Source organism: Corythoichthys intestinalis, chromosome 21 (genome assembly GCF_030265065.1).
Source record: "Corythoichthys intestinalis isolate RoL2023-P3 chromosome 21, ASM3026506v1, whole genome shotgun sequence".
NCBI lineage: Eukaryota > Metazoa > Chordata > Actinopteri > Syngnathiformes > Syngnathidae > Corythoichthys > Corythoichthys intestinalis.
In genome coordinates this window covers 15,243,404-15,267,493 of record NC_080415.1, presented here as the reverse complement: position 1 = coordinate 15,267,493, position 24,090 = coordinate 15,243,404, and the positions used below count along the sequence as shown (strand labels likewise).

General features: G+C 39.2%; 1 protein-coding gene across 7 annotated transcripts in view; it reads right to left on the bottom strand.

The window, feature by feature from the left end:
- Positions 1 to 24,090, bottom strand: part of LOC130910056 (dual specificity protein phosphatase 3-like) — a 126,028-nt gene that overhangs the window by 60,622 nt on the left and 41,316 nt on the right. The window contains exons 1-2 of one of the 7 annotated variants that reach the window (XM_057827094.1): positions 21,441 to 21,920; positions 5,106 to 7,371 (exon numbers count right to left, since the gene is read on the bottom strand). The exons of 4 other annotated variants lie outside the window; for them this stretch is intronic. In XM_057827094.1, the coding sequence (XP_057683077.1) occupies positions 6,956 to 7,371; positions 21,441 to 21,660 (636 nt within the window). In that variant the 5' untranslated portion in view covers positions 21,661 to 21,920 and the 3' untranslated portion in view covers positions 5,106 to 6,955. Of the gene's footprint in view, positions 1 to 5,105; positions 7,372 to 21,440; positions 21,944 to 24,090 lie in introns of those variants that run through there. 2 more of the 7 variants (XM_057827092.1, XM_057827093.1) reach the window with 2 other exon arrangements.

The window sequence follows — 24,090 nt, the reverse complement described above, 5'->3', positions numbered from 1 at the left end:
GGGAATGAGGAGCAAAAAAAAAAAAGCAATCGGCTCGGGAAATATCGTGATCGGCAGCTACTCAAACTAAAACGATCGGATCGGGAGCAAAAAAAACATGATCGGGACAACCCTAGTTGTAACCACCGTCTTGTGGGAACAAGGTTCTATGCAGCACCATTTTTTGCATTTTTGTATGGAGTTGTGCAAGAAAGTGGCACAATGGAGGAGTGATTGCAGGCCTGCCGACAGCTTTGGGACTGACTGACTGAATTCCTCCCACTGCTCTCACAATACGCTCTTAAGTCAGAACAAATGAAGTTCCAAAGTATTTATTGTGGTCAGTGTGTCAGTTCTATAAATATTTTGTCAAGGCCAGAAGCGATACGAGGAGCTGGTTTTCCACAACAGCGCCGGGCCTGTGGGACACATGCACCTGGAGCTCCGCTCGCCTCCAATGACACTTACAGCGAACACTGTGGATGTGATGCATCGGCTGGGAGTAGATTGCGCTTGACGTCTCCTCCGCCGCGGTCGGGAGAAGGTCAGTGGGAGTTCGCGGAGTTGTGCGCACGTTAACGCGTGACAGATGCTTTGTCAGCGTCACCGTGCCGGAGTCTTGAATTTCTTTAGGAGGGACTCTCTCCGCTCAGGCCAAGTGAGCAAAGGCACGGGCATGTCTGTTCTCTCCGAGAAAACAGGACTCGGGAATGACATAATGACCACCCGCTCGGGATGATGTAGTGAAATGTGATATGGGCTCTACTCCCAAAGAACGCCAGGAGAGCAACTTGCGGTTTCCACAGTAGAGTTTTGTATTGTGCTCGCACATCGTTTATAAGGGAGGTCTTGAGAGGGTGTCATTTGGACAAGAACACCTTGGTGATAAAGTGGCCTTACAGCGAGGCCCAGGTTTTGTTCATTCTTAAGTATGTTCAAGATAGATGGCAATTTCTGGCCAACCTATATACTGTAGTAATTTAGGGAAGCAATCTTATTGTGAAATGCACGTAAGTATATACTAGAGGTGGGAACCTCTGAGTGCTCACGATATGGCAGTACAACAATTATCGATACATTGGTCAGGAAATCATTCTACAATACAACATATAAACAGAAAAAACAAGCTATTTTCATCCTTCTGCTTTGAATTGGAATGACTTCATTACTAGTAAACGTCCAATCCATTTGAACTGTGAGGTTGGCAGCGAATGAACGAATTCAAACGGATTACACGCCTACGGCTGTCAATGGCAGCCAGTGCCAGGCAACGAGTTGATTTTGGGGCATTTCACGTCATTTCCTGTTGAAGGGAATAGTATCCTTTCTCGAATTTACTGTTTGTATTATTCTAACCCACCTAATATCAAATAAATAGCATTTATATCATAGTTTAAGAAAAACAAACAATTTGGACTTGTAATGATTAGAACTGGCAGAGCCAAGAAACGGGCAGATAAGGACAGAAAGATACAGGACGCCTTCTGAACACGGAAGCTTAACGCGCGCGACGTGCAGCTGACTGAGCAAGATTGATGATGACAAGCAGGAGATAGGCAAGACATCTACAAGCCCACGTCTGCACCACTAAATCCCGCAATTACCTCTTCCGGACATTCCAGAACAAATGGCGGGACATCTAATACGGAGAAACCTGCGACTGAGAAGTGAACACTCAGCACTCACGTGGCGTTGAGGATGGCAAAATTCTCAACTCTCGTTGGCCGGACAACAGTAATGCCCAAAACTCTCCCGCCCAGCCAACAAAAGAGATCATCCTAAACAAAACCCAAACACATCCTTCTTCTGGACCACAGCTTGCCTTACCAGAGCCTTTAAAAGAGTGAATGTTTAACTAATCGTTGTCATTTTTCTCGGGAATCTTTTGTTGACCTGTGATATGGTGACCGTGGATCCAGTTTCCCTCCTCGCCTGGGTCTCTCTCTGCTGTATGATTGCTGCCGACTTGGAATAAATAGTCAACTTGTGTTTCGAAGCCTTTTCCAGCTTTTAAAATGGCGTCAGTACAACTGACTAGGACTAAGGTGACGCGCTGAGTTTGGCCTTTTGGTTGAGTTGTCGGATTCCGCCGCCCGGGCCACTGTAATTGTGCTAGCTCGGTTCCGCCGGTTTGGCTGGCGTGATTCCGGCAATCTGAAAGCTGAAAGGTCAGATTCCTCACCGTTGATTTTTGGTCACTTCCTTTTTCTTTTGGGGCATTGACAAGTCCTGTTGATTTTGTAGCATTTAAAGGTCACCTCTTGTTGATTTTGGGTACTAGAAATGAAAAGACTCCAAAATCTCCTCAAATGAATTGGAAGGGACTCAAAATAAACAGGAAGTAACCTGAAAATGTCTTAAAATGAACAGGAAGTGATGTGTAAATGCCCACAAAATGCACAAAAAAAAGCTCTGGTTTCGGTCCACCATTGACGGCGCTAGATGTCTAATCCAGTCAAAATGAACTGGACGTCTAGCCCCGTCAATGGCAGCCAGTGAGCTAACATAGACACTATTCTAATGGAAGGTGGTTCCTTTTCTTTGACACCTTTTTAAAACGATATCTGGATTCTTGGTGGGAGCATATCGATAAACTTTCGGGCTACAAAATATTGAGATATATCAGGGACCATACTGGTACACACCAAGTATGCTGTAATTTTGAGACTAAAAGCCGCCACCCACCAAATTTGACAAGAAGCATTAGTTCATAGATGAGCTGCACTGAACTATAAGCTGCAGCTGTCCTCACTGTATTATGTTATATTTACACCAAAAGATATGACCCGGTAACACTTTCACAGTGGCATCATAAGACCTGGCGTAATGCCAAATGAACCACCATGAAGCTTTGAACCAATTGGCTGCAAAGCTATATAGCTTCAAGAAGCTTCATTTTGCCATCACTGCTCCCTTGTCAGAGATGGTCAACCTCTCTTGATACCCGCTCTCAACACTGTTGTCGTCCAACGTGCCTCCTATTATGCATTGCGGCGCTACAGTAAATAACGGATGTCATTTTGTGTTATCCGGCAAATGACCTCACTTTTGAATGGATGCAAAAGATCCGAGCTGGACATAAATGGTGTTAGTGACGTAATTTGCCAGATGACACTTAATTACATCTATCATAAGCATTCATTAATGCCCATGATAGTGTCTTATGACAGTCTTATGACGTCGCTGTCAAATAAAGTGTTGCCTATTAATGTAGATAAATCCTCAAATAGGCCGCAATGGACTATAAACCATAGGATTCAAAACGGGGGGGAAAAGTAGCGGCGTATCGTCTGAAAATTATGGTATACATATATGAAATGAAATAAATATAAAACAATCCACTAAAAATCAGTAAGTACAGCACAAACCGATGTGGACTGAAGTCATTCTTTGACCAAGCTCAATCGAATGGTAGCTGAAGGGCAGTCACACATATTCGATCACAACATTAAATCAGGCATGAAAATGGGTCAGGGGTTAAAAAGGTGAGAAGGGTGTGGTGGAAATATGTTCCGGTTGGGCTGTCCCAAATGATTAATTTTCTCCCGATTAGTCAGCCAACTATAGTTGTTGTCAAAAGTTTACATACACTTGTGAAGAACATAATGTCATGGCTCTCTTGAGTTTCCAGTTATTTCTCCAACTCTGATTTTTCTCCGATAGAGTGATTGGAACAGATACTTCTTTGTCACAAAAAACATTCATGAAGTTTGGTTCTTTTATGACTTTATTATGGGTTAACAGAAAAAGTGATCAAATCTGTTGGGTCAAAAATATACATGCATGGATCTGAAAAAGCGAATCATTGAATTGAACAAGTCAGGAGAGTCACTTGGAGCCATTTCAAAGCAGCTGCAGGTCCCAAGAGCAACAGTGCAAACAATTGTTTGTAAGTATAAAGTGCATGGCACTGTTTTGAACTGCCACGATCAGGAAGAAAACGCAAGCTATCACCTGCTGCTGAGAGAAAATTGGTCAGGAGGGTGAAGATTCAACCGAGAATCACCAAAAAGCAGATCTGCCAAGAATTAGAAGCTGCTGGAACACCGGTGTCAGTGTCCACAGTCAAGCGTGTTTTGCATCTCCATGGACTGAGAGGCTGCCGTGCAAGAAGGAAGCCCTTGCTCCAAAAGTGGCACCTTAAGGCTCGACTGAAATTTGCTGCTGATCACATGGACAAAGACCTTCTGGAGGAAAGTTCTGTGGTCAGACGAAACAAAAATCGAGCTGTTTGGCCACAATGCCCAGCAATATGTTTGGAGGAGAAAAGGTGAGGCCTTTAACCCCAAGTACACCTTGCCTACCGTGAAGCACTGTGGTGGTAGTATTATGCTGTGGGGCTGTTTTGCTACCAATGGAACTGGTGCTTTACAGAGAGTAAATGGGATAATGAAGAAGGAGGATTACCTTCAAATTCTTCAAGATAACCTAACGTCATCTGCCCGAAGATTGGGTCTTGGGCGCAGTTGGGTGTTCCAACAGGACAATGACCCCAAACACACATCAAAAGTGGTAATGGAATGGCTAAATCAGGCTAGAATTAAGGTTTTCGAATGGCCTTCCCAAAGTCCTGACTTAAACCACATTGAGAACTTGTGGACAATGCTGAAGAAACAAGTCCATGTCAGAAAGCCATCAAATTTAACTGAACTGCACCAATTCTGTCAAGAGGAGTGGTCAAAGATTCAACCAGAAGCTTGTGGATGGCTACCAAAAGCGCCTAATTGAAGTGAAAATGGCCAAGGGACATATTACTAAATATTAGCGCTGCTGTATGTATATTTTTGACCCAGCAGATTTGATCACTTTTTTCTGTTCACCCATAATAAAGTCATAAAAGAACCAAACTTGATGAATGTTTTTTGTGACAAAGAAGTATCAGTTCCAATCACTTTATCAGAGAAAAATCAGAGTTGTAGAAATAACTGGAAACTCAAGACAGCCATGACATTATGTTCTTCACAAGTGTATGTAAACTTTTGACCAAAGCTGTATTTTTACGATTAGTCGACTAATACTAACTTAGCGATGAAATTTTTGTTGACGCTTATTACTTCACAAAAACATTTTGGAACACTTATATTCTTTATTAAAGTATAAATAAACATGTAGATAACAATAATTAATCACACAAACAATGAGGTCAAATGTTGATAGAATTTACTACTGCAAAAGAATGGAATGTAGATTCAGAACACTAACTTCGCCTTTCCAACATTATTCAAAACAGTTCTTGAAAAAAATATCTAGCATTCTTATTATAGTGTACTACTATATAATCATTAAAATATTCATTGCCAATCATATTTTTCAAAAAAGGGTCATTTTAAAGCTATTCTTAATGTAGAATTTGAATTCTGTAGTATTATAGTACAATCGTTATTTATATGAACGCAGCATGCTTTTATTTTGAAATGTACACCGGAAGTACGTTCGCTACACCGCTAACAGCTTCACACTCCGCAAAAAAAAGCACTTTTCGTACTTTGTTGTGGTGTCACTTATAGATTTTTTTAAATTTTTGCAAATGCTGTTAACCAGCGATTTTTTATGTTTGAAGTGTCACCTTTTAACCGCAAGTTTGCATTTTGGAGAAGACTGCCAATGTTTAATAGCAGGCTAAAGTTTCACCCATTAGTTTCAATGTAGCAATGCTAACGTTTACAGGGTTTAATATACATGTGTTTCCTTATTTTGCATGTCTGCACTGTAATTCTATGGCGTGTAAAAATTTTCTCCTCGGATCCACACAATTCACGTAGATCACCCTTTTTGACTTCAAAACGGCGAATTTCGCCGAAAGGTGAGTGATTTTCATGCCTGTTAAATACAAAAAAAAAAAACGACAAAGCAAAAGGAACTCGTCAGTATAGGCGCTCGTAAGAATAGGAACTCGTAAGTCAAGGTATCACAGCATTCTTCCATCGTGACACACACTTGTAAAGCCCGTAACTGTCAATATTTTTCAGTGACACACATTTCTAGGAAGAAAACACCAAACAGGCCATTTTTTCAAATATATCTGCATCGGCTTTATTCATGTACTGCACATTATTTTATTGCGCTATCGTACTACATGACAATAATGGCGATTATTATTTACTACAAAAAAAGTTGCATAAATAATTTAAATGTGGAATAAAAAATAAATATGCAGTTCATTCATTTCCTTGTGGAATCATCGCCACCAACCGGCCCACGTGTAATCCTCCCTAGCCTGGTCAAATATGTACGATGACGCTTTCCAGTTGCTCATTTTTAACAGTCAAAAAACCTGCAAATATTGTCAGGACGACTGTCGTTGTTAAAGTTGGGCTATGTCTGGGCAACGCCCCACCATGTCCACAACAAAAAAAGAAGCGTTTTCATGGTGCAGTTGTATTTACAGAATGGAAGAAGGTTTGCTCTTCAATCAGATCCGCCCGTGTTCTCGCCAAATTCTTTAATTCCAAGAAATGCCGAGTGCGCGTCACCAGCTGAGAGCACCACGGGGCTTTGAGCCCCTTGAAGGGCCCAGAAAGACGACAGAGGTGGGAGGCCTCTTTCCGAAGCTGTCACCAAACCTCCATCAGAGCCCCCTGCTGCCCCCCCCCCCCCCGGGCTGCCAGTGTCCCGTCCAGGCAGAAGCAGATGGATTACGACCCCTTTGGTGCACCTTGTCGGCCTTAAATGTAGCAGGGGGAGCCAGCGAGCGTTGTGTGTTTGTACAGATGGTTTGGAGGACCCGGCAGGGAGGATGTTTGCTACGCTCGAGATGCGTTTATATCAGGACGAGGACCTGCTGCGACGTCTTTCGTGGAGAGCCCCGACATTTAAGGTTTGTCATGCAGAAAAGAAAATCGAGGCTGGCTGAAAAACACTTGACATCAGCTCAGTTTATGAAGTCACTATAGAGCGAAATGTCTTGCATGGTCTCTTCAATAGAGAGAATGGTGGTGTTGTTTTTGTGTAGTCAGGGAGACTGCTAAAGGAAGTTTTAATAGGAGTTGTCTGTCAACGGCGAGTTGTTCTTGTTTCGATCCAAAGAAGAGCGGCCGGGTTTCTTGTTGCGGGACAGCCGAGGGACTTCCTTGGCCTCGGATTGGTTGTGGTGCGGCCGGAAGCGCTTGCACTTGCAGGAAGTGACCACGCGGATCTTGTAAGTCCGAGTGTTGCCGTTAGGACAGTGCAGCTGCACCCGACGTGTCCGAGAGTGCGCCGGGATGCAACGGTAGTCTGATGCTCCGCCGCTATTCCTCCACCACTTTCCACGGCCGATGGAATTGGGCATGAGGTGTGAGGGCAAGCACTGGCCCGAGCAAACCAGCTCCTTCACTGGTTTGGCGCTGCGACAGGATCCGTCTGTGATGTAACGGGTAGATCGCAGCTCCCTGCAGCTCAGCTCCGAGGCGCCTGCGAGGCAAGAGTGGTATATTGCTGTTATGCTCACTTACAAAACAAACACTGAAAGAACAAAACAGTTAACTGCTTCATCGCAGACTGAACTGAGAGTCAATGATTCACTGCACTTCCAAATTGCAACTAGGGATCAATACGAATTGATTTAGTGGAGAGAAATAACAAAATATGATTAGTTTGTTACTGTAATTAAGTAAAAAAATTTTTGCTATCTGTACGTCACATGACTATTTTTCAGAATACCTTTTACTTAGGGACGTACCGAAAGAAAAATTCTTCTCCGAAACCGAAAGCCAAATATTTGGAAACACTTGGCCGAAAACCGAAATTCGAAAGGCCAAATCATACATATGCATATAATTCTTTTTTTCTTTAATTTTTTTTATTGGCAATTGTTCTATAAACCCAGAGGCTTGAGAAATTTAGTTTGAATGGTGCGTTCCTGGCGGCAGTGAGCATTTCGTGGCCACCATTGCTTCTGTGTCCCACTCGCAGCACACAACCAACAGCATCTCACATTTCGGTTTGCGTTGACTGACGCTGGGCTGCTATAGGTGTGCAACGCCAGTAATAGTGGTCAACCACTAGAGGGCAACGTACACAAATCTCTACTCAGGTTAGCCAATATCAGAGATGCTGGCGTCGTTAAGCACTCTGTTCAGTGGACGTAGACACTACGGTTGGGAATCTCTGGCATGAAGCCGATTCGATATGTATCTAGATACACAGGTTACAATTTGATTAAAAAAAACGATACATTTTTAAGGCCGAGCGATTTGATGCAATGTTAGAACGATAAGGTTCAATGGAGTGAAAACGATACAATAGTAAATATTTGCTGTGTGTGTTTGTACAGTATTTTAATCATATAAAAAGGCCACATTTCTAATATAGCAAAATTAACAAAATTTCATACCAATGTTATGTTTTATTTTTTTATGGAAAAAAAAAAAAAAAAGGCTTACTATATGACCGTCATTTTGTTGGATGGGACTGATAATAAAACTCCAGTGACAGACAACAATAAAGTGCAGTAATTCAATTACTGTATTTCCTGGTGTTTTAACACAAGAGGTAAGTAATTTAAGTGCAAACTTATAACGTAAGCATCTTACAGACAAAAAATATTAATTATTTGCAGCAGCTCTAGAAAAAAAAGAATTAAACCTGCTAGTGTTATCATAAATAAATAATAAATTATGCTTTACGACTGGTATAATTGGGGGAATAAAAACATGGCATTTTAGACAGAGAGGTCAATAATCATTACTTTAACCTAATACAAAGCAAAGTCATTCACTTATGCCTGTGCTTCCTCATTTTTTATTCCTCATCACTGTCCATCTTTTTTTAAGGGCAGATTTTTCTTGAGGAAGATCAACTAATCCACATGTTCATGTTTAAGTAGACCGCGTTTCGTGGAAACAATATGCCGCCCTTTCCACCATTGTAGTGGGTTATTTTTCAGGGTTAAAAACTCGATCTCTGTACCGCTCCACACTTCACACAAGTTCTGTCCCATGCGAACAGATCTGGCTGCCTTCATCACTTCAAAGTCCGACTTTTGTTTTCCTGGGTGCGTTGAAAATCAATTGCTGCACGTCGCTGGCTTCGGTGATCACACTGTCCGTTGTTTTAGCATGTTGCTTCGTTGCCACTACTAGTTTCGTTTTGGGCTGTGAAGAAAATGCTACGGAGCGTGCGTTACAGTGTTTTCGTTAGCTCTCGCGTTGTTATGACACGCCCGTGACGATCGGGTAATGACGGCCTAGTAGCGGTTTTGCCGAAATGCATGGGAAGTTGAGGCAACCACGACTGTGAGTAGTGCTTGTCCATATTATATCATGCCTGCGGTCTCGATCTAAGAGCGCTGTGTGGTGAATGACACAAGCGCAGCATGTGAAGTAAAAGATAAATTATTATCAAATTAAGCAATGCATTGAACTAGGCATTAGAAGCCGATTCTTGTGCTCGCAATTGCCGAATTCTATCTCGACTATCGGTTCATTGAATATTTAATGGCTGATTACTGTCGAATGGTAACTTTACTATCGATACATCTGTATCTCTCACCTGTAAAACCGGATATCCGGTCGTATCGGTTTATCGGTCTCAAGCTTAGTAGACACACACGTCACGGCTGATGAAACCTTGGCAAATTTTTTTTTTTTTTTTTTTTTTTTTTTTTAATTTGGGACAGTCGAAAAATAGGGCTTACACCGCCAATTGCTAAGCTAAATGAGAGCTCAATGTACGTTTGTATTGGAGCTCAATGTACGTTTGTATGGAAGTTTGGTTTACAACAACAACAACAAAAAAAGTATTCCGTCCTTTACAAGGCTATTACATTCTCTCCTACGCCTTAAAATAAGACTTGGTGCTTTCTTGTGCAACAAGTGGAATCGATCAAGAGCCACTCGAGTGCGCAGAGTTCTAGCGGCGACGAAGCTGAGCGAAGTCGCTCCCGGCCAGATTAAATGGCGACTGGCAGAAGGGGTGTGGAAGTCGCGGAAAAAAATGTGACCAAAAGAGGAAGTTGTCGTGCTATAAACGTATTGTACTTCAACACAACAAATGCAAATGTATGCATTTAAATACTACTTTATTTGTATACTGTTCGCTTGATTAAACTACAAACTACTCACGCAAGGGCTCACGCGGAATATACTTGATGTGACACAGGACATCAATGCAAAGCATATTCAGAACTTGTGTGTAGCAGCGACGAAAAAAATGTATTTTCCTTCATTTACCATAATTCTCGCACTATAAGGTGCGCCTGACTATAAGCCGTCACCCACCAAAGACACGAAAAGGCATTTGTTCATAGATCAGCCACACTGGACTAAAAGCTGCAGCTGTTCCCACTGTATTGTTAGTTGTATTTACACCAAAAGATGTAATATGGTTTAAAACACTTTATTCGACAGCTGCATCATATGACTGTCATAAGACCAAATGAATCACCATGAAGCTTTGAACCAATGGGCTGCAAAGCATCATTGCTTTAAGAAGCATCATTTGGCCATCACTGATCCCTTGGAGGAGACAGTCAACCTCTGCTGCCACCTGCTGTCAACATTGTTGTTGTCCAACATGCCTCCTAGTATGCATTGCAGCGCTACAGATGTAAATAACAATCAAAATTCATTTTCTGTGCTAATTATTTCTTCAGTTACTGTTCCAGTTGTTTCATTAATTGCTCATTATGGTAATTGGTAACACTTTATTTGACAGTGGCGCTATAAGACTGTTATTAGACAATCATAATTATTATATGATGACACTGTCATGATCATTAATGAATGCTTATAACAGATGTCATTTAGTGTTATCTGCCAAATTATCTCACTTTTGAATGGATGTAAAAGATCTGAGTTGGACATAAATGGAGTTGGTGACATAATTTGCCGGATGACACGTAATGACATCTGTCATTAGCATTAAGTAATGCCAATGACAATCATGTGAAAATTATGACGGTCTTTTGAGTCTTATGACGCCACTGTCAAATAAAGTGTTACCTATTAACCCAGCTAAATCAACAAATGAGCCGCAATGGACTATTAACCGCAGGATTCAAAATGAAGGAAAAAAGTAGCGGCTTATAGTCCGAAAATTACGGTAATCATTTATATTTTTCTATGATAGTTCAAAATACTTGCAAATCGTGGACACATTGGCTGTGAGTCATTAGTGTTAGGGGCCGTGTTCTGATTACGTCATCACAAGAGGACTCTTCACATTATTTGGTGGTAAACTTTCGGTCTTTTAACTGAAAACCAAAAATGCAATTTTAGCTATTTTCTGTGCTGAATTTTCAGTTACATCTCTACTTTTACTGGCTACATTTGAAAAGATATCTGTAGTTTCTACTCTTTACTGTATATTGTGAAAATAAACTTGTTCATAACGAAAATATGGAACACTCAACATTTAAGATGGTTGGTCCTGACCTGTTTTGCACCCTCTTATCAGGGAAAATCCACTCTTAACACACCTCAGGCCAATGGATTATCTTGCTGGATAGTATTATAAAAAATAAAATTGTTCTGTGTTTATTGGAAGGGGACAAAAACGGTCTACCTGATGTGTAAACAGGAATTTCCAGAGCCAAATATTTGTGCTATAGCACAGACGGTGAGTAATTAATCATGTCGAGCAAAGGGAATCGCATTAACCGAGCGTGTGTACCAACAAAGTTACGTTTTGAATTGGTTACATCTTGAAGTACTTTTAGGGATGGAATTTACTGCCTAAATGAGCAGCCATAGAAAATAAAAAGATTTTTTTAATCTATAAAAACGATACAGTACAGTTGCATACTTAAAACAAAGACTGGGTGGCAGTTTTTAATAAATGTTCCCCAAGATGGAAATTTCTGGCCCCTTGCAAGATGTTATTTTGTTAATGGCTCTCTGTAAGAATCAGTAGCTTGGACTAAACTTTGTTACACTTGGCTTTTGTTTCTCACAAGACAAGAGGATTAGCTCAGAGACTGCATTTTCTAATTTTGCCGGACTGTTGTTGCTAACTGAACCAATGTTTCTCAATTGTTATTGAGCCCAAGCACATAGGGTATAAATAGCTGGAATGGATAGATTGTTTGCGGTCAATCGGATTGAGGAATTCTCGCTAGCATTGTTTTCGTCAACGATGACGATAATGAAAATATTTCGTCACCGAACAATTTTTTCATGATGATGACAAGCTAAAAACGTGGCTTCGGAGACTAAAACATAACGAGATGGATGCCAGTTGTTGTCTGACGAGACGAAAACGAGAGGAAAATTCGCCTTAGTTTCTGTCGTAAGTTCTCAATGTATGATATTTTCTTATCGCATGTGTAGATACACGCGTTTTAGCAGTGTTTGGTCGTATCACTCATCTGTTGCTGCGCTTCTCCCCGCCCCACACACAGGATTAAGCGTGTGCCCATTCCAGACTCCTTTTGTGAAACACATGTGTCAGGTGCTGCTTGGTAAGTTTTGTTTTCTTATCTTTGCTCTGGCATGTTGCTTTAACCTTTAAAGGTCTGTGCTGAGTGATCATTATAAAGTAAAGTAACTTGCAGCGTTTGCGTTAGCATTAGCATTTTGCGCGGTGACTCGGTGAGTGTCTTCTTAAATTCTTGAAAAACTTTTTATATACAATTCGTGGTGTCCAGGTGAGTTTACCGTAATTTCTAGACGATAAACCGCTATTTTTTTCCTTTATTTTGAATCCTGCGGCTTATAGTCCAGTGCGGCTTATTTGTTGAATGATTTTAGTTAATAGGTAACATATGCCTCCTAGCATGCATTGCAGTGCTCCAGATGCAAATAACAATCCAAATTTATGTTCGGTGCTAATTATTAATGTAGTTACTGTTCCAGTTGTGTCTTTAATTGCTAGTTATGGTATTTGGTAACACTTAATTTGACAGAGGCGTCATAAGACTGGCATAAGACCGTCATAATTATGATATGACACTATCATGGGCATCACTCAATGCTTATGACATATCATTAAGTGTCATCCAGAAAATTGCCATTAACTCCATTTATGTCCAGCTCACATCTTTTACCTCCATTCAAAAGTGAGATAATTTGCCAGTAACACTAAACGACATCGGCATTCATTAACGCTCATTACAGTTTCATGTCATAATTATGATTGTCTCATGACAGTCTTATGGCGCCATGGTTACCAAATACCATATCTAGCAATTAATGAAACAAGTGGAACAATAACTGAAGAAATAGTGAGCACAGAATATGAATTTTGATTATTATTTACATCTGTAGTGCTGCAATACATGCTAGAAGGCATGTTGGACGACAACAGTGTTGACAGCAGGTGGCAGCAAAGGTTGACTGTCTCCTCCAAGGGAGCAGTGATGGCCCAATGAAGCTTCTTGAAGCAATGAAGCCAATTGGTTTAAAGCTTCACAGGGGTTCATTTGGTCTTATGACAGTCGTATGATGCCGCTGTCAAATAGTTTTACCGGTTAATATCTTTGGTGTAAATATCCCATAAAACAGTGAGGACAGCTGCGGCTTATAGTCCAGTTTGGCTTATCTATGAAAAAAATGCCGTTTTTGTGTAACATTTGGTGGGTGGCAGCTTATAGTCAGGTGCGCCTTATTGTGCAAAAATTACGGCAATTAATTGCAAATATTGTGCTGTTTTCCTGCTGATTGTGAATTATCATGATGAAGATGTTGATGTTTTTGTAGACTCTACAATTATGTGCTTCTCTGTCAATGTTAATTCGAAACTGTTGGAAACCTTTTATTTATTAATTTATTAAATAAAACTTTCAAAGTTTATAGACGAAAGCATTTTGAGAATTGTCGACTAAAACGAGACGAAGATGAACACATTTGAAATAACTAAAATATGACTAGGACAAATAAGTATTTTCGTCCAAAAGACCAAGACTAAGACGAAAATTAAAAGAGATGTCAAAAACTACACATTCTCGCATTGGTCGAGAATCACGGGACTTCACTACCAAGTTTTGTACTGAATTGAAGAAGAAAAAACATTCTATTTTTAGACCCTGTGATGGACTCCAGTTATCCGTGATCCTAATGAGGCCAATTTGGAATGGATTAAAGCACAAGTATTCTTTAATGCTTCAAATACAGTCCCTAATTGTAATATTAGGTCATAGGATAACAGCCCTCTTTGCTATTTGACATTGAAAAAGCAACCATATTTAGTGAAGTTGGAAGCTGCAGAGATGAACGTTTGTTAATTTAATTTCAGCCGCGGTCTTCGGAGGCTCAGGCGTCCAGCTGGCAGCCATCAGCTGATGCGGAGGAGCCAGTAAAGCACTCCATCAAACCTAATGGAGCTCAGAGCGACAGGGGAGGCCTGGCACACACATTCATGCTGGCCGTTACAAAGTGCTGACAGAAGACTAAGCGGCTCTAGGCAGCGGACAGACCCGAGAAAACGCTGTCATCTTAAATTTCGGCTGCATCTATTTTGAGGACGCACGCAAAAGCTATTGTGTTGTTTTTTTTGTGTGTCGTTTCTTTCTCCATTCGGCGTGTTAAAAGGGCCAAACAAACAACGGGCAAGAGATCAGCTTTCCTGTGAGCCCGCTTCACAAAAAGAAACGTACAAAGGGATTCATGAAAAGCAACTTGCATTTTATTCTCCCGGGGAGTATCGGATCCCAATGTTGTTCTGTCGACGCAATACACAACGAGGCTTGTACCATCAGAACGAGGTTGGCTCGGCTTTACTCGAGATTTATATCGGCGAATCTGGGACAAATAGCGGCGTGGTGGTCATGGATGAACAACCTCCACTAAGATCCACTGAGGACAAAGAAAACAGTAGTGGCAAATGCACGCACATAAATTATGTGTAGAAGTAGTGATCCAACTGTAGTACTTAAAAACGAGAAACACGTCCTTAAAAAATTACTGTGATCGTCTTCTGTCATTATTTATGTACAAAATCCATTTCGATGATTTGTCATGAGGGGAAAATCACTTAACCGAACCTAAAAATTTTTCCTTCTATTGTCCATTTCATCAGATATGTCAGGGTTACCGCGGGTCCTTAAAAAGTCTTAAATGTACAATCCAGATAATCAAGGTCTTAAATTTAAATTTTTAATAGAAAATTCCAGTAGGTATTAAATTTCTGGAAGATGCGTTTAATGCTAGGGGGTTGCTACTATGGATGGGAACCTCTTGGTACCTCACGATATAATACGATTTCCGATACGAAGCTGACGATAAAGATGATCTCATGATATGGCAATACAACAATAATCGATACATTGGTCAGGAAATCATTCTTGGATATTCTACAAAACAACTAATAAACAGAAAAATACGCTATCTTCATCCTTCTGCTGAAAATTTATCACTAGCAGACATCCAATCCATTTGAACTGGGAGGGTGGCAGCGAAGAAACCCCTCCCACTTCAAACGGGCCCCTCCCACCTCTATGGCCATCAGTGGCAGCCAATGAATGCTCTGCAACAAGGTAATTTTGGGCCACTTCAGGTCTTTACTCGTTGATTTTCAGTCACTTCCTGTTGATTTTAGGGCATTTTATGGGCACTTCATGTTGATTTTGGGTGACAGAATAGGTTTTGACCTGGGAATCTCCCAAATGAATAGGCAGTGACTCAACAGACCTGTAAATACTCTAAAAAGAACAGAAAGTGACCTGTAAATGCCCCGAAAATCAGAAAGAGTGACTGTGAATGCTCTGGTTTCGAATGAACGTTCATTCGCTCTTTCCAGTGTTAATGGATTGGGCGCCGAGCATCGTGAGTGGCAACCCTTGAGTTAACTGAAACACTATTATGGTGGAATATTTTGGTAGCGATGGCACCTTTTTAAAACGATATCTCGATTCTTGGCATGAGCGTATCGGTAACCTTTTGGGATGCAAAGTATAACGATATATCACCATTTGGATATTTTGTCACACCCCTAGTTGCTACCACAATCTTCCATTAGAATAGCGTTAGCTCACTGGCTGCTAGACATCCAATTCATTTTGACTGGATTGGACGTCTAGCGCTGTCAACGGCACTGAAACTACAGCATTGACAGCCAGTCGTTTCTGGGCATTTACTTACTAACCCTGTACATTTTAGGGCATCCAGGGGTCACTTCCTGTTGATTTTGAGTCACTTACTGTTCATTTGGGGACAATCTTAAGTCACTTCCTTTTCAGTAACCCAAAATCAACAGTAAGCGATCTGTCAATGTCCTAAAATCAACAGAAAGTGACCCGTAAATGCCTCAACAGGAAAAAGGAATTGAACGAAAATCAGCAGGAAATGACATGCAATGTTGGATCTACACAATAGCGTAATTTTAGCTTGAAATATTTACGTAAAATAAATGATAACTGCCCGTTTTTTGTTTTTTGTTTTGCATTAAACCAAGAATCTAGACTGTTCTATGTTAATATCTATAGAAATTCTGAGATTTAAGCATTTATTTACAATAATTTTTAACTGAAAAAGCTCTTTGTTTTGTGATGGCCGCCATGTTGTATCCATACACAGTAGTGTAAGTTTACATTTAAATGATCAGGTAAGTTTTGGCTAACTGCCCGTTTTTTGGAGAAAGAGTAGTAATTTAGACATTTCTGCATCCATACAAACAAAAATAACCTTTTACGTGTTTTATTATATGTAACATTTCAATCTAAAAATGACGAGGACCAGCTAACCGGCAATATGTGCTGATGCAAAAGGGACATCGGAATTCAACCTGAATATGTTGTGATTTTATACAGAAAAATGCTAATTTTGCTTTTGTTGAGTGAAATTAAGATGATTCTGCATGCTTTCCTCAAGTATTAAGTTTCTGATGTGAAAAATTAGTCATTTATTAGCTGATGGGAAAAAAAAGTTGCTATTTTGGGCAAAAACTTATATGATGTTAAATATTGCTATTGATCCTGAAAACATAGATGATTATCTCTGCATTTGGTAATTTTTGTGCATCTACCGTAAAATTTGAGAATTTTATAGCCATTTTAAATTTTGTTATACTTTCATTAAGAAAATAATTACCAGTAATTGGGATTCTACTAGGGAACTAATTTGAATTTTTTTATGTCGCTGTTCACGGAGACTCATATATGCCTAAATGAGGTTCCTGTTCTGGTTTTAGGTCGCTAGCGGCTTTGGTTTAAAAATATTTGAATTTTAAGTTTTTGAAAATCGGCCCTATGTCCGTCAACTGATAGTAAAGTCTATGGATAAACTTTTCAATTCACAGCAAAAGCATGGAAAGATCTGTTTTTCCTTTTCAGTAACTTGTGGAATATCTGAGAACGATGGATAATTTTTGTATGGCTATATCGGGAGATCGTTATCGTGCTGTATCCACAGGTTCCCACCCATAGGCGGAGTTGATGACACCGAAACACAGTGTCAGCAATAAAATTAATTTACTATATACCGTACATACATATATATACAGTACATCTTGACCTATTCGTTATTTTGTACTTCATTGACTGCAAAGTAATTTGAAAACGTGACAATTGGATTTCTCCATATTTGCTGCTCTTCTGATGGAGTTGAACCAATACTAGCATTATTGCTAACTGGTTACACTCACTGGTCTTAAGACCTACTCTAGGAAAAAGCAGGAGCATGACAGAGTATAAGACGGACTCAAGATATTTTTTTTAACCTAAAATAATAACTATATTATATTATTATATTATACTACATAATAACTTTATTCGCCGTGCTAGCTGAAATCATATCGAAAAGTAAAGCAAAAACTCCATTGTGCTTGCACCACATCAACGAAGACAGGTTTGGGATTTTCAGTTTTGATCCTGTGTTGGTACCAGTGTTGTGAATCTTACTTTAAAAAAGTAGTTACAGTTACAAATGACTTCTCCCCAAAATTAATTGAGTTAGCAACTCAGTTACCTCAATGTAAGAGTAATTAGTTACTTGGCAAAGTAACTGGCGTTACCTTTCCTGTTCTACACTTATTACATGATCCATTCTATAATGTGTTTCACATCAAATATGTTTATATTCACTGATTGAATTGAAAGTTTTTTTTTCTTCTTTTTTTTTTAATTTTACCTATATAACAGTATAATGATATACAAACTTTGTGAGGGGGGGGGGAGCCTTTTTGTTTTTCCTGTTGTAGTGAACCCGCACCGAACTGTGACCCCCGTAGCGAAGTACTTACTGAACCGTGACTTGTGTATATGGTCACAACCCCTATATATTAAGATATACAGTATTTTTCAATATGTAGGTTAGCCTCTGAATCTATTCCCTCTCCTATCTTTGCTCTAGTTGTTTTGATTAAATGAAATCACACAAGGTTTATGGATACGTCATTCAAGAAAAGTTTAGGGCAAGTGACTATTTTTGTTAATACAACACAGACAAGGCTCAAAAGCAGTTTCTGGTATTGCACCACTCTTTGAAATAAACTGCTGCATTCTAAGTCAAAAGAACTGTTGTGTTTGATAGAACAATATGTCTATATGTTGCCATAGCAATTTCATGGCCCATTAAGCCCCCGAACTATTTTTAATTTGCCCATTTTACCCTGGAGAGCCCCGTTTGCGGACACTGCACAAGCGCTTTTGTTTCAACCCAGCCGTAAAAAGAAGGTAAGTGATTATATTTATTATTTGAAATGTCTATAATTTTTTGGCTTAGAATCATTAATTGATGTCTAATATTTAAAAAAAAAAAAAAAAAAAACTATAAAATTATTCACTCGCATATTTTAAACTTTTAAACAAATTACATCACAATGAAAAAATAGTGTCTGTAAATAGGTCACTGATATCTACCTCATAACTATTGCTTAATTGTATTTTTGTGTTACTGTCGCATTTTCCCCAATATTTTAGATGATAAATAATTGATCCAAACAAGGAAAAATTGGAAATAAAACATTTAAAAGGGTAAATATTTGAAAAAGAAAGTCTCGACCACTCCTTGATGTCTGCGATTTCTGCATTGCGACCCTCGTTATATTACCATATTTCCCCCAAAAGTTATTTTGTGTCCATTCACAGCTGTGTCTTGACACTCAGTGAGACCTGCTACATGGAGTTTTTGGATCAAAACAAGGTAGGTAAGCGATAGTATCTCGTTAAAATCATGGAGTCTTTAATAATGGTCTCTCATGCTCTCACCTCGAGTTAGAGTTTAGGGATTACAAAAATTCTTTAATTTTTGTTCAAAACTTTTCTTCCTCCAGAAAATTGAGATTTTAAGCTTTCCAATGATGTATCACACATGCATATAGGACCATTTTGACCCAACGGCCACTAACTGTATGCAAAAAAAAAAAAAAAAAAGTTGCCCGAGAGCTTAAGATGACGCTCGCCACGCTACTGACATTTTGGCCAAATTGGCCACCTGCCACTAACTGTATGCAAAAAAAAAAAAAAAAAAAAAAAAAAAAAAAAAAAGTTGCCCGAGAGCTTAAGATGACGCTCGCCATGCTAAATGCTATTGCTAGGCTAACGCTCAGAGGCATCTAGCATCGCGTTTGCAACGGCGTCACAACCCCCTTCCCTCCTCCCCACTCCCGCTCTGCTCACTCCGTGTCTGTCAAACGCGTGTCATTCAACAAAATTGCAGTAATGCACCAACGCGCCCCTCAGTAATGGTAACGGCATTGCCAAGGTGAGAAAAGTAGTTAATCACACACTACTGAAAAAAGATACGCCATTAGTAACGCTGTTATACTCTAACACCGTTATTATTAACACTGGTTTAGAGTACTACCGTAATTTAACGTGTTCCAATAAAAAAACATTGATTTCTCAACAAACAAAAAAGCAAACTGAGGTAAGCTTCCCCTAGATGAGTCAGAGTATTTTAAGTTCTTTAGGATGGTACAAAAAAAATCATTCACCATGAATCATTCTTGTTCCTGGAAAAAAACAAGATTCTCTTAAGGCCATAAATACCAATACCGTGCTTCGCTGAATCTGTTGCGGTTGTAAATTAAGACTCCCTAAATTCACATTCCTGTCACTATCTCTCTTTTTACAGGCTTATAAAATGAAGATCTCAAGCACTTTTGTCATCTGCTGAGTCTGAAAATAAAAATAACGGGCCTATTTGACCAACAGTAGAAAGCACAGAAATTTTCGATAATAGTCAATAACACTCTTAAAATATTGGGAAGCTCATAAGAGAAGCAAAAGCTCTAATCTAATATTCGCAGCTCGTACACCTAGGCGTTCAGTCAAAACGTTCATTTTCTTTCCCAAGCCTCAAGTGGGAATCATTCTTAAAGGCAGCGTTGCATTCATTAAAAAAAAAAAAAAAAGCCCCCTCGTGGATATTCACAGCCAGAAAAAGGCCGGTGTTTTCTATTAGATCCGACATATTGGTGCAATCAGAGGCTTGAGTCCCTCAGCGGAGCTTGACTAATAGTGTCAAGCGAGACGGGCAATAAACTGATGAACAAATGAGGAGGTTCCGATGTCTCCGTCTACGCTCCACTTGCACCCGTGTCAAGCAAGAAACCACTGGAATTTAGGTGCGTGAACCTGACACAGAGGTGAACTAATGAAAGCAATCAAAAACCAAAAGACGGATGATTCAACTGTAATTCGATTCTGCTCTGATGATATACGTATTCTTTATAAAGAATTTCAAGTGGCACACCAGCTGAGAAGCAATGTGAAAGTTGCTGCTTCTTAAATATGCTATTAAATTTTCCCCATTATTTCCTGTGGTTTAAAGTTGCAAATACTATTTGAAGATCTCACTGTGGTGTCATTGAACAAGGGGAATATTTCACTTACGTACAGGAAGATTTGAGGTCTTTCTTTTTTTGCTTTCATGATTCAACTGTAATTCGATTCTGCTCTGATGATATACGTATTCTTTATAAAGAATTTCAAGTGGCACACCAGCTGAGAAGCAATGTGAAAGTTGCTGCTTCTTAAATATGCTATTAAATTTTCCCCATTATTTCCTGTGTTTAAAGTTGCAAATACTATTTGAAGATCTCACTGTGGTGTCATTGAACAAGGGGAATATTTCACTTACGTACAGGAAGATTTGAGGTCTTTCTTTTTTTGCTTTCACTTTTGAAATTTCAACTGAACGGATCCTTACACGACAAATTTTCCATGCGTCTACCATGATACTCTCCACACAATGAAAAAAACAGGGCTTAAAATTGGGGTAAAGTACTAAAATAAAACTTTTAAATAACAACCGATTCCTAGAAATGTAATTTCATTGTTTAAACTAAACCTACGCATTAACAATAATAAACTCTGAATAACATGTTATAATAACTTAAGCTTATTAAGAAGGAGAAATGCTTGAAGCAAATGAAATGGCTTCGAAGAAATGTCTTGGCAGTGAAACAGAAAGAACAAGCATGCATATTTTCCCTTGATTTGAGAAATTTAATCTTGGTTAGAGTTGAGTTTATGACAAATTAAACCAGCATTCTATGCATGCTTAAAAAACTAATCTTATTTACTAATATTACTTATTATTACTTTAAGACATCATGTTTCACTTTCACATTTTTACAAGGAAAATGATAAAGAGGAAACTTACTGTAGGAGACAGAGTTGCTGGTTCTTCCACCTGTTTTGGCCCTGTTGTTATTGTTGTTATTCATACTGTTGTTATAGCTGTTGCTGTTGTGCGTGTAGTCCGCTACGAGCTCCGTGCCATCGTTGGACACCTGCCTCCAAGCCTTGGCTGCGGCTGCGGAGGCGCAGCAGCATCCGCGCAGCAGCAGGAGGCTGAGGAGCAGAGGGGGAGCGGCATGCATGATGCAGCCAGGAGGACGACAGCGAAGTGGGGCAAGTGGGGGAGGACGTGGTGGTGGCTGGGCTTCTTGTGGAAGGCTGAGACATGCTCACGCCTTTTAAAGCCTCTAGCGGGAGGTTGCCAATTAGGTGGTGACGTAGTCTGAGGGGGAGTGTCCTGAGCCAAGCCTCAGACTTCATGATGGTGACTGTTTTTCCTTTAGGTGGTCCACGCTGTTGCGTCATCGCATCAAAGTCCATCAAAATCCAGGCAGAGTGGCTCTTTTTCTCATCTTATTTTGACATCTGAAGAGGAAATAACACATGTACTTGAACCATTTGAAGATGTTTGATGGGAAATGAGTCAACTGTGTCAGGGTCAGGGCCAGCGAGGCCTTTTCCGCTTCAATGCATCCAGTTTAGATCAGTGAAAGGGTCGAGTCCATGGAGACAATCACTACTCCTCAATCAATTGCATTCATTTTTGTTTTTCTTCTTTATGTATATAAATTATATTTGCTTTTATTTTTAAAATACCATGACTGATGCAGAGGAGAGTAGCCAAAAATTTTACTCACGTAAGAGTAGTGTTGCTTTATAATAATAATAAAAGTAAAAGTAGTCGTCCAAAAAAAATGTACTCAAGTACAAGTAAAAAAAAGTATTTGGTGAATTGAATACTCAAGTAATGAGTAACATTGTGAGTAACTGCTTATATTTTGAGATTTTTTTTTCTGAGCACAAAAATATCTATATGGACTGTTGTTATAATGATACCGTACAATAACCCATTACATAACCACATTAAGCCAAAGAAATACAATTTAGACGAGAGAAAAAAAATACATAAATGAAGTATTATTCATCCAAAGAGCATGAATGCCCTCTGGTGGAGAAAATAGTTCTGAGTATGAATAGTGAAGAGTTCCTTCGTAATTACTATTTTGAAATTAAAAGGATCATGGGTAGAGGTGGGTAGAGTGGGCAAAAATTTTACTCAAGTAAGAGTAGCGTTACTTTAAAGTAAAATTACTTAAGTAAAACAAAGTAGTCATCCAAAAAATGTATTCAAGTACATGTAAAAAAGCATCCATTGAAAAGAATATTCAAGTAATCAGTAACATTGCAAGTAAGTGCTCATTTTTGTTAGAATTTTTTTAACGATGGTATTTTTTTTTTCTCTCAGCACAATCTATACGAACTGTTGTTATAATTATACTGTACATTAAACCATTACATAACCACATTAAGCGCAAAAAAAAAAAAAAAATTTGAAAAATCATTGAATTCCGGCGAGAGAAAAATAAAAAAACAGAAATGAAGCATTATTCGTCAAAAGAGCATGAGTGCCCTCCAGTGGAGAAAATAGTTCCTACTTTGAATAGTTAATAGTTCCTTCAGAGTTACTAATATGAAATTAAAAGGATCATATCTCCGGTTTTCCGTGGTCAATTGGTGCCAAATAAAAACTGGAAGAGAGGTTTATATCAGCGCTCTGTGTCAAATACTTCCATTTTTACGGTGCTTTAAATATTGAACAGGCTGTCGTGGTCATAGAACAGCAAGATTGCGTCAGATTGGTGTAATGGAGTCATATGATTATTGTTGCGACGTCTCATTGGTGTAATTGGTAGAGCTACTCAGGCAAAACAACAATAAATCTATACTGTAGAATAAAGAGGAAAAATGTAACGACTCATGTAGCCCAAAGTAGCGGAACAAGAGGAGCGTTTTTTTCTTCACAAATCCACTCAATTAAAAGTTAAAATTATGGCTTAATAAAACTAATCTTAGAAGTACATTTTTCTCAAAAAGTTACTCAAGTAAATGCAACAGATTACATGTAACATGTTACGACCCACCTTTGCTCACGTGCGGAAGTACTACCTGTGCTACGCTTCCAGCGTCAAAACAAAAGCATGCATCACCAAACAAAATTCAACATTATAATCATACACATATTTCGCCAAAGGGCAGAACAGTCATATTAATAAAATAAAGTAAAATATAAGATACTGTGAGCTACAATAAAGTACTGTATGAGCAACTACAATGGGGAAAAAAAAAAAAAAAAACAATGGCAGATGACACGCCGGCAACGTAAAGTTGAAATCACGTAAGTCGGTTAAGTTGTAACGCGGGGACTACCTGTATGCAAATTGGAAATTTCTTAGAAACCTGATCATGTTTCAACAGAAAATTTGACATATGAGTGCAACCATTTTGTGATGTCCACAATAATGGGTATTACTGACATCACAGGGACGGACAGGCAATCTTAGGTACTTGCATTCGATTGGCTAAAATAGTACAGACATTGGTAATACCTGCCACAATGTCGGGTGACCACTTCCTTGATATACTTACTGCCCTTTAATCTACATTTTCATCCACTATTGCAAATCAGAAAAATGAAGTTCTGCATTTTTTTTTTCAATTCCTTAACCAAGATT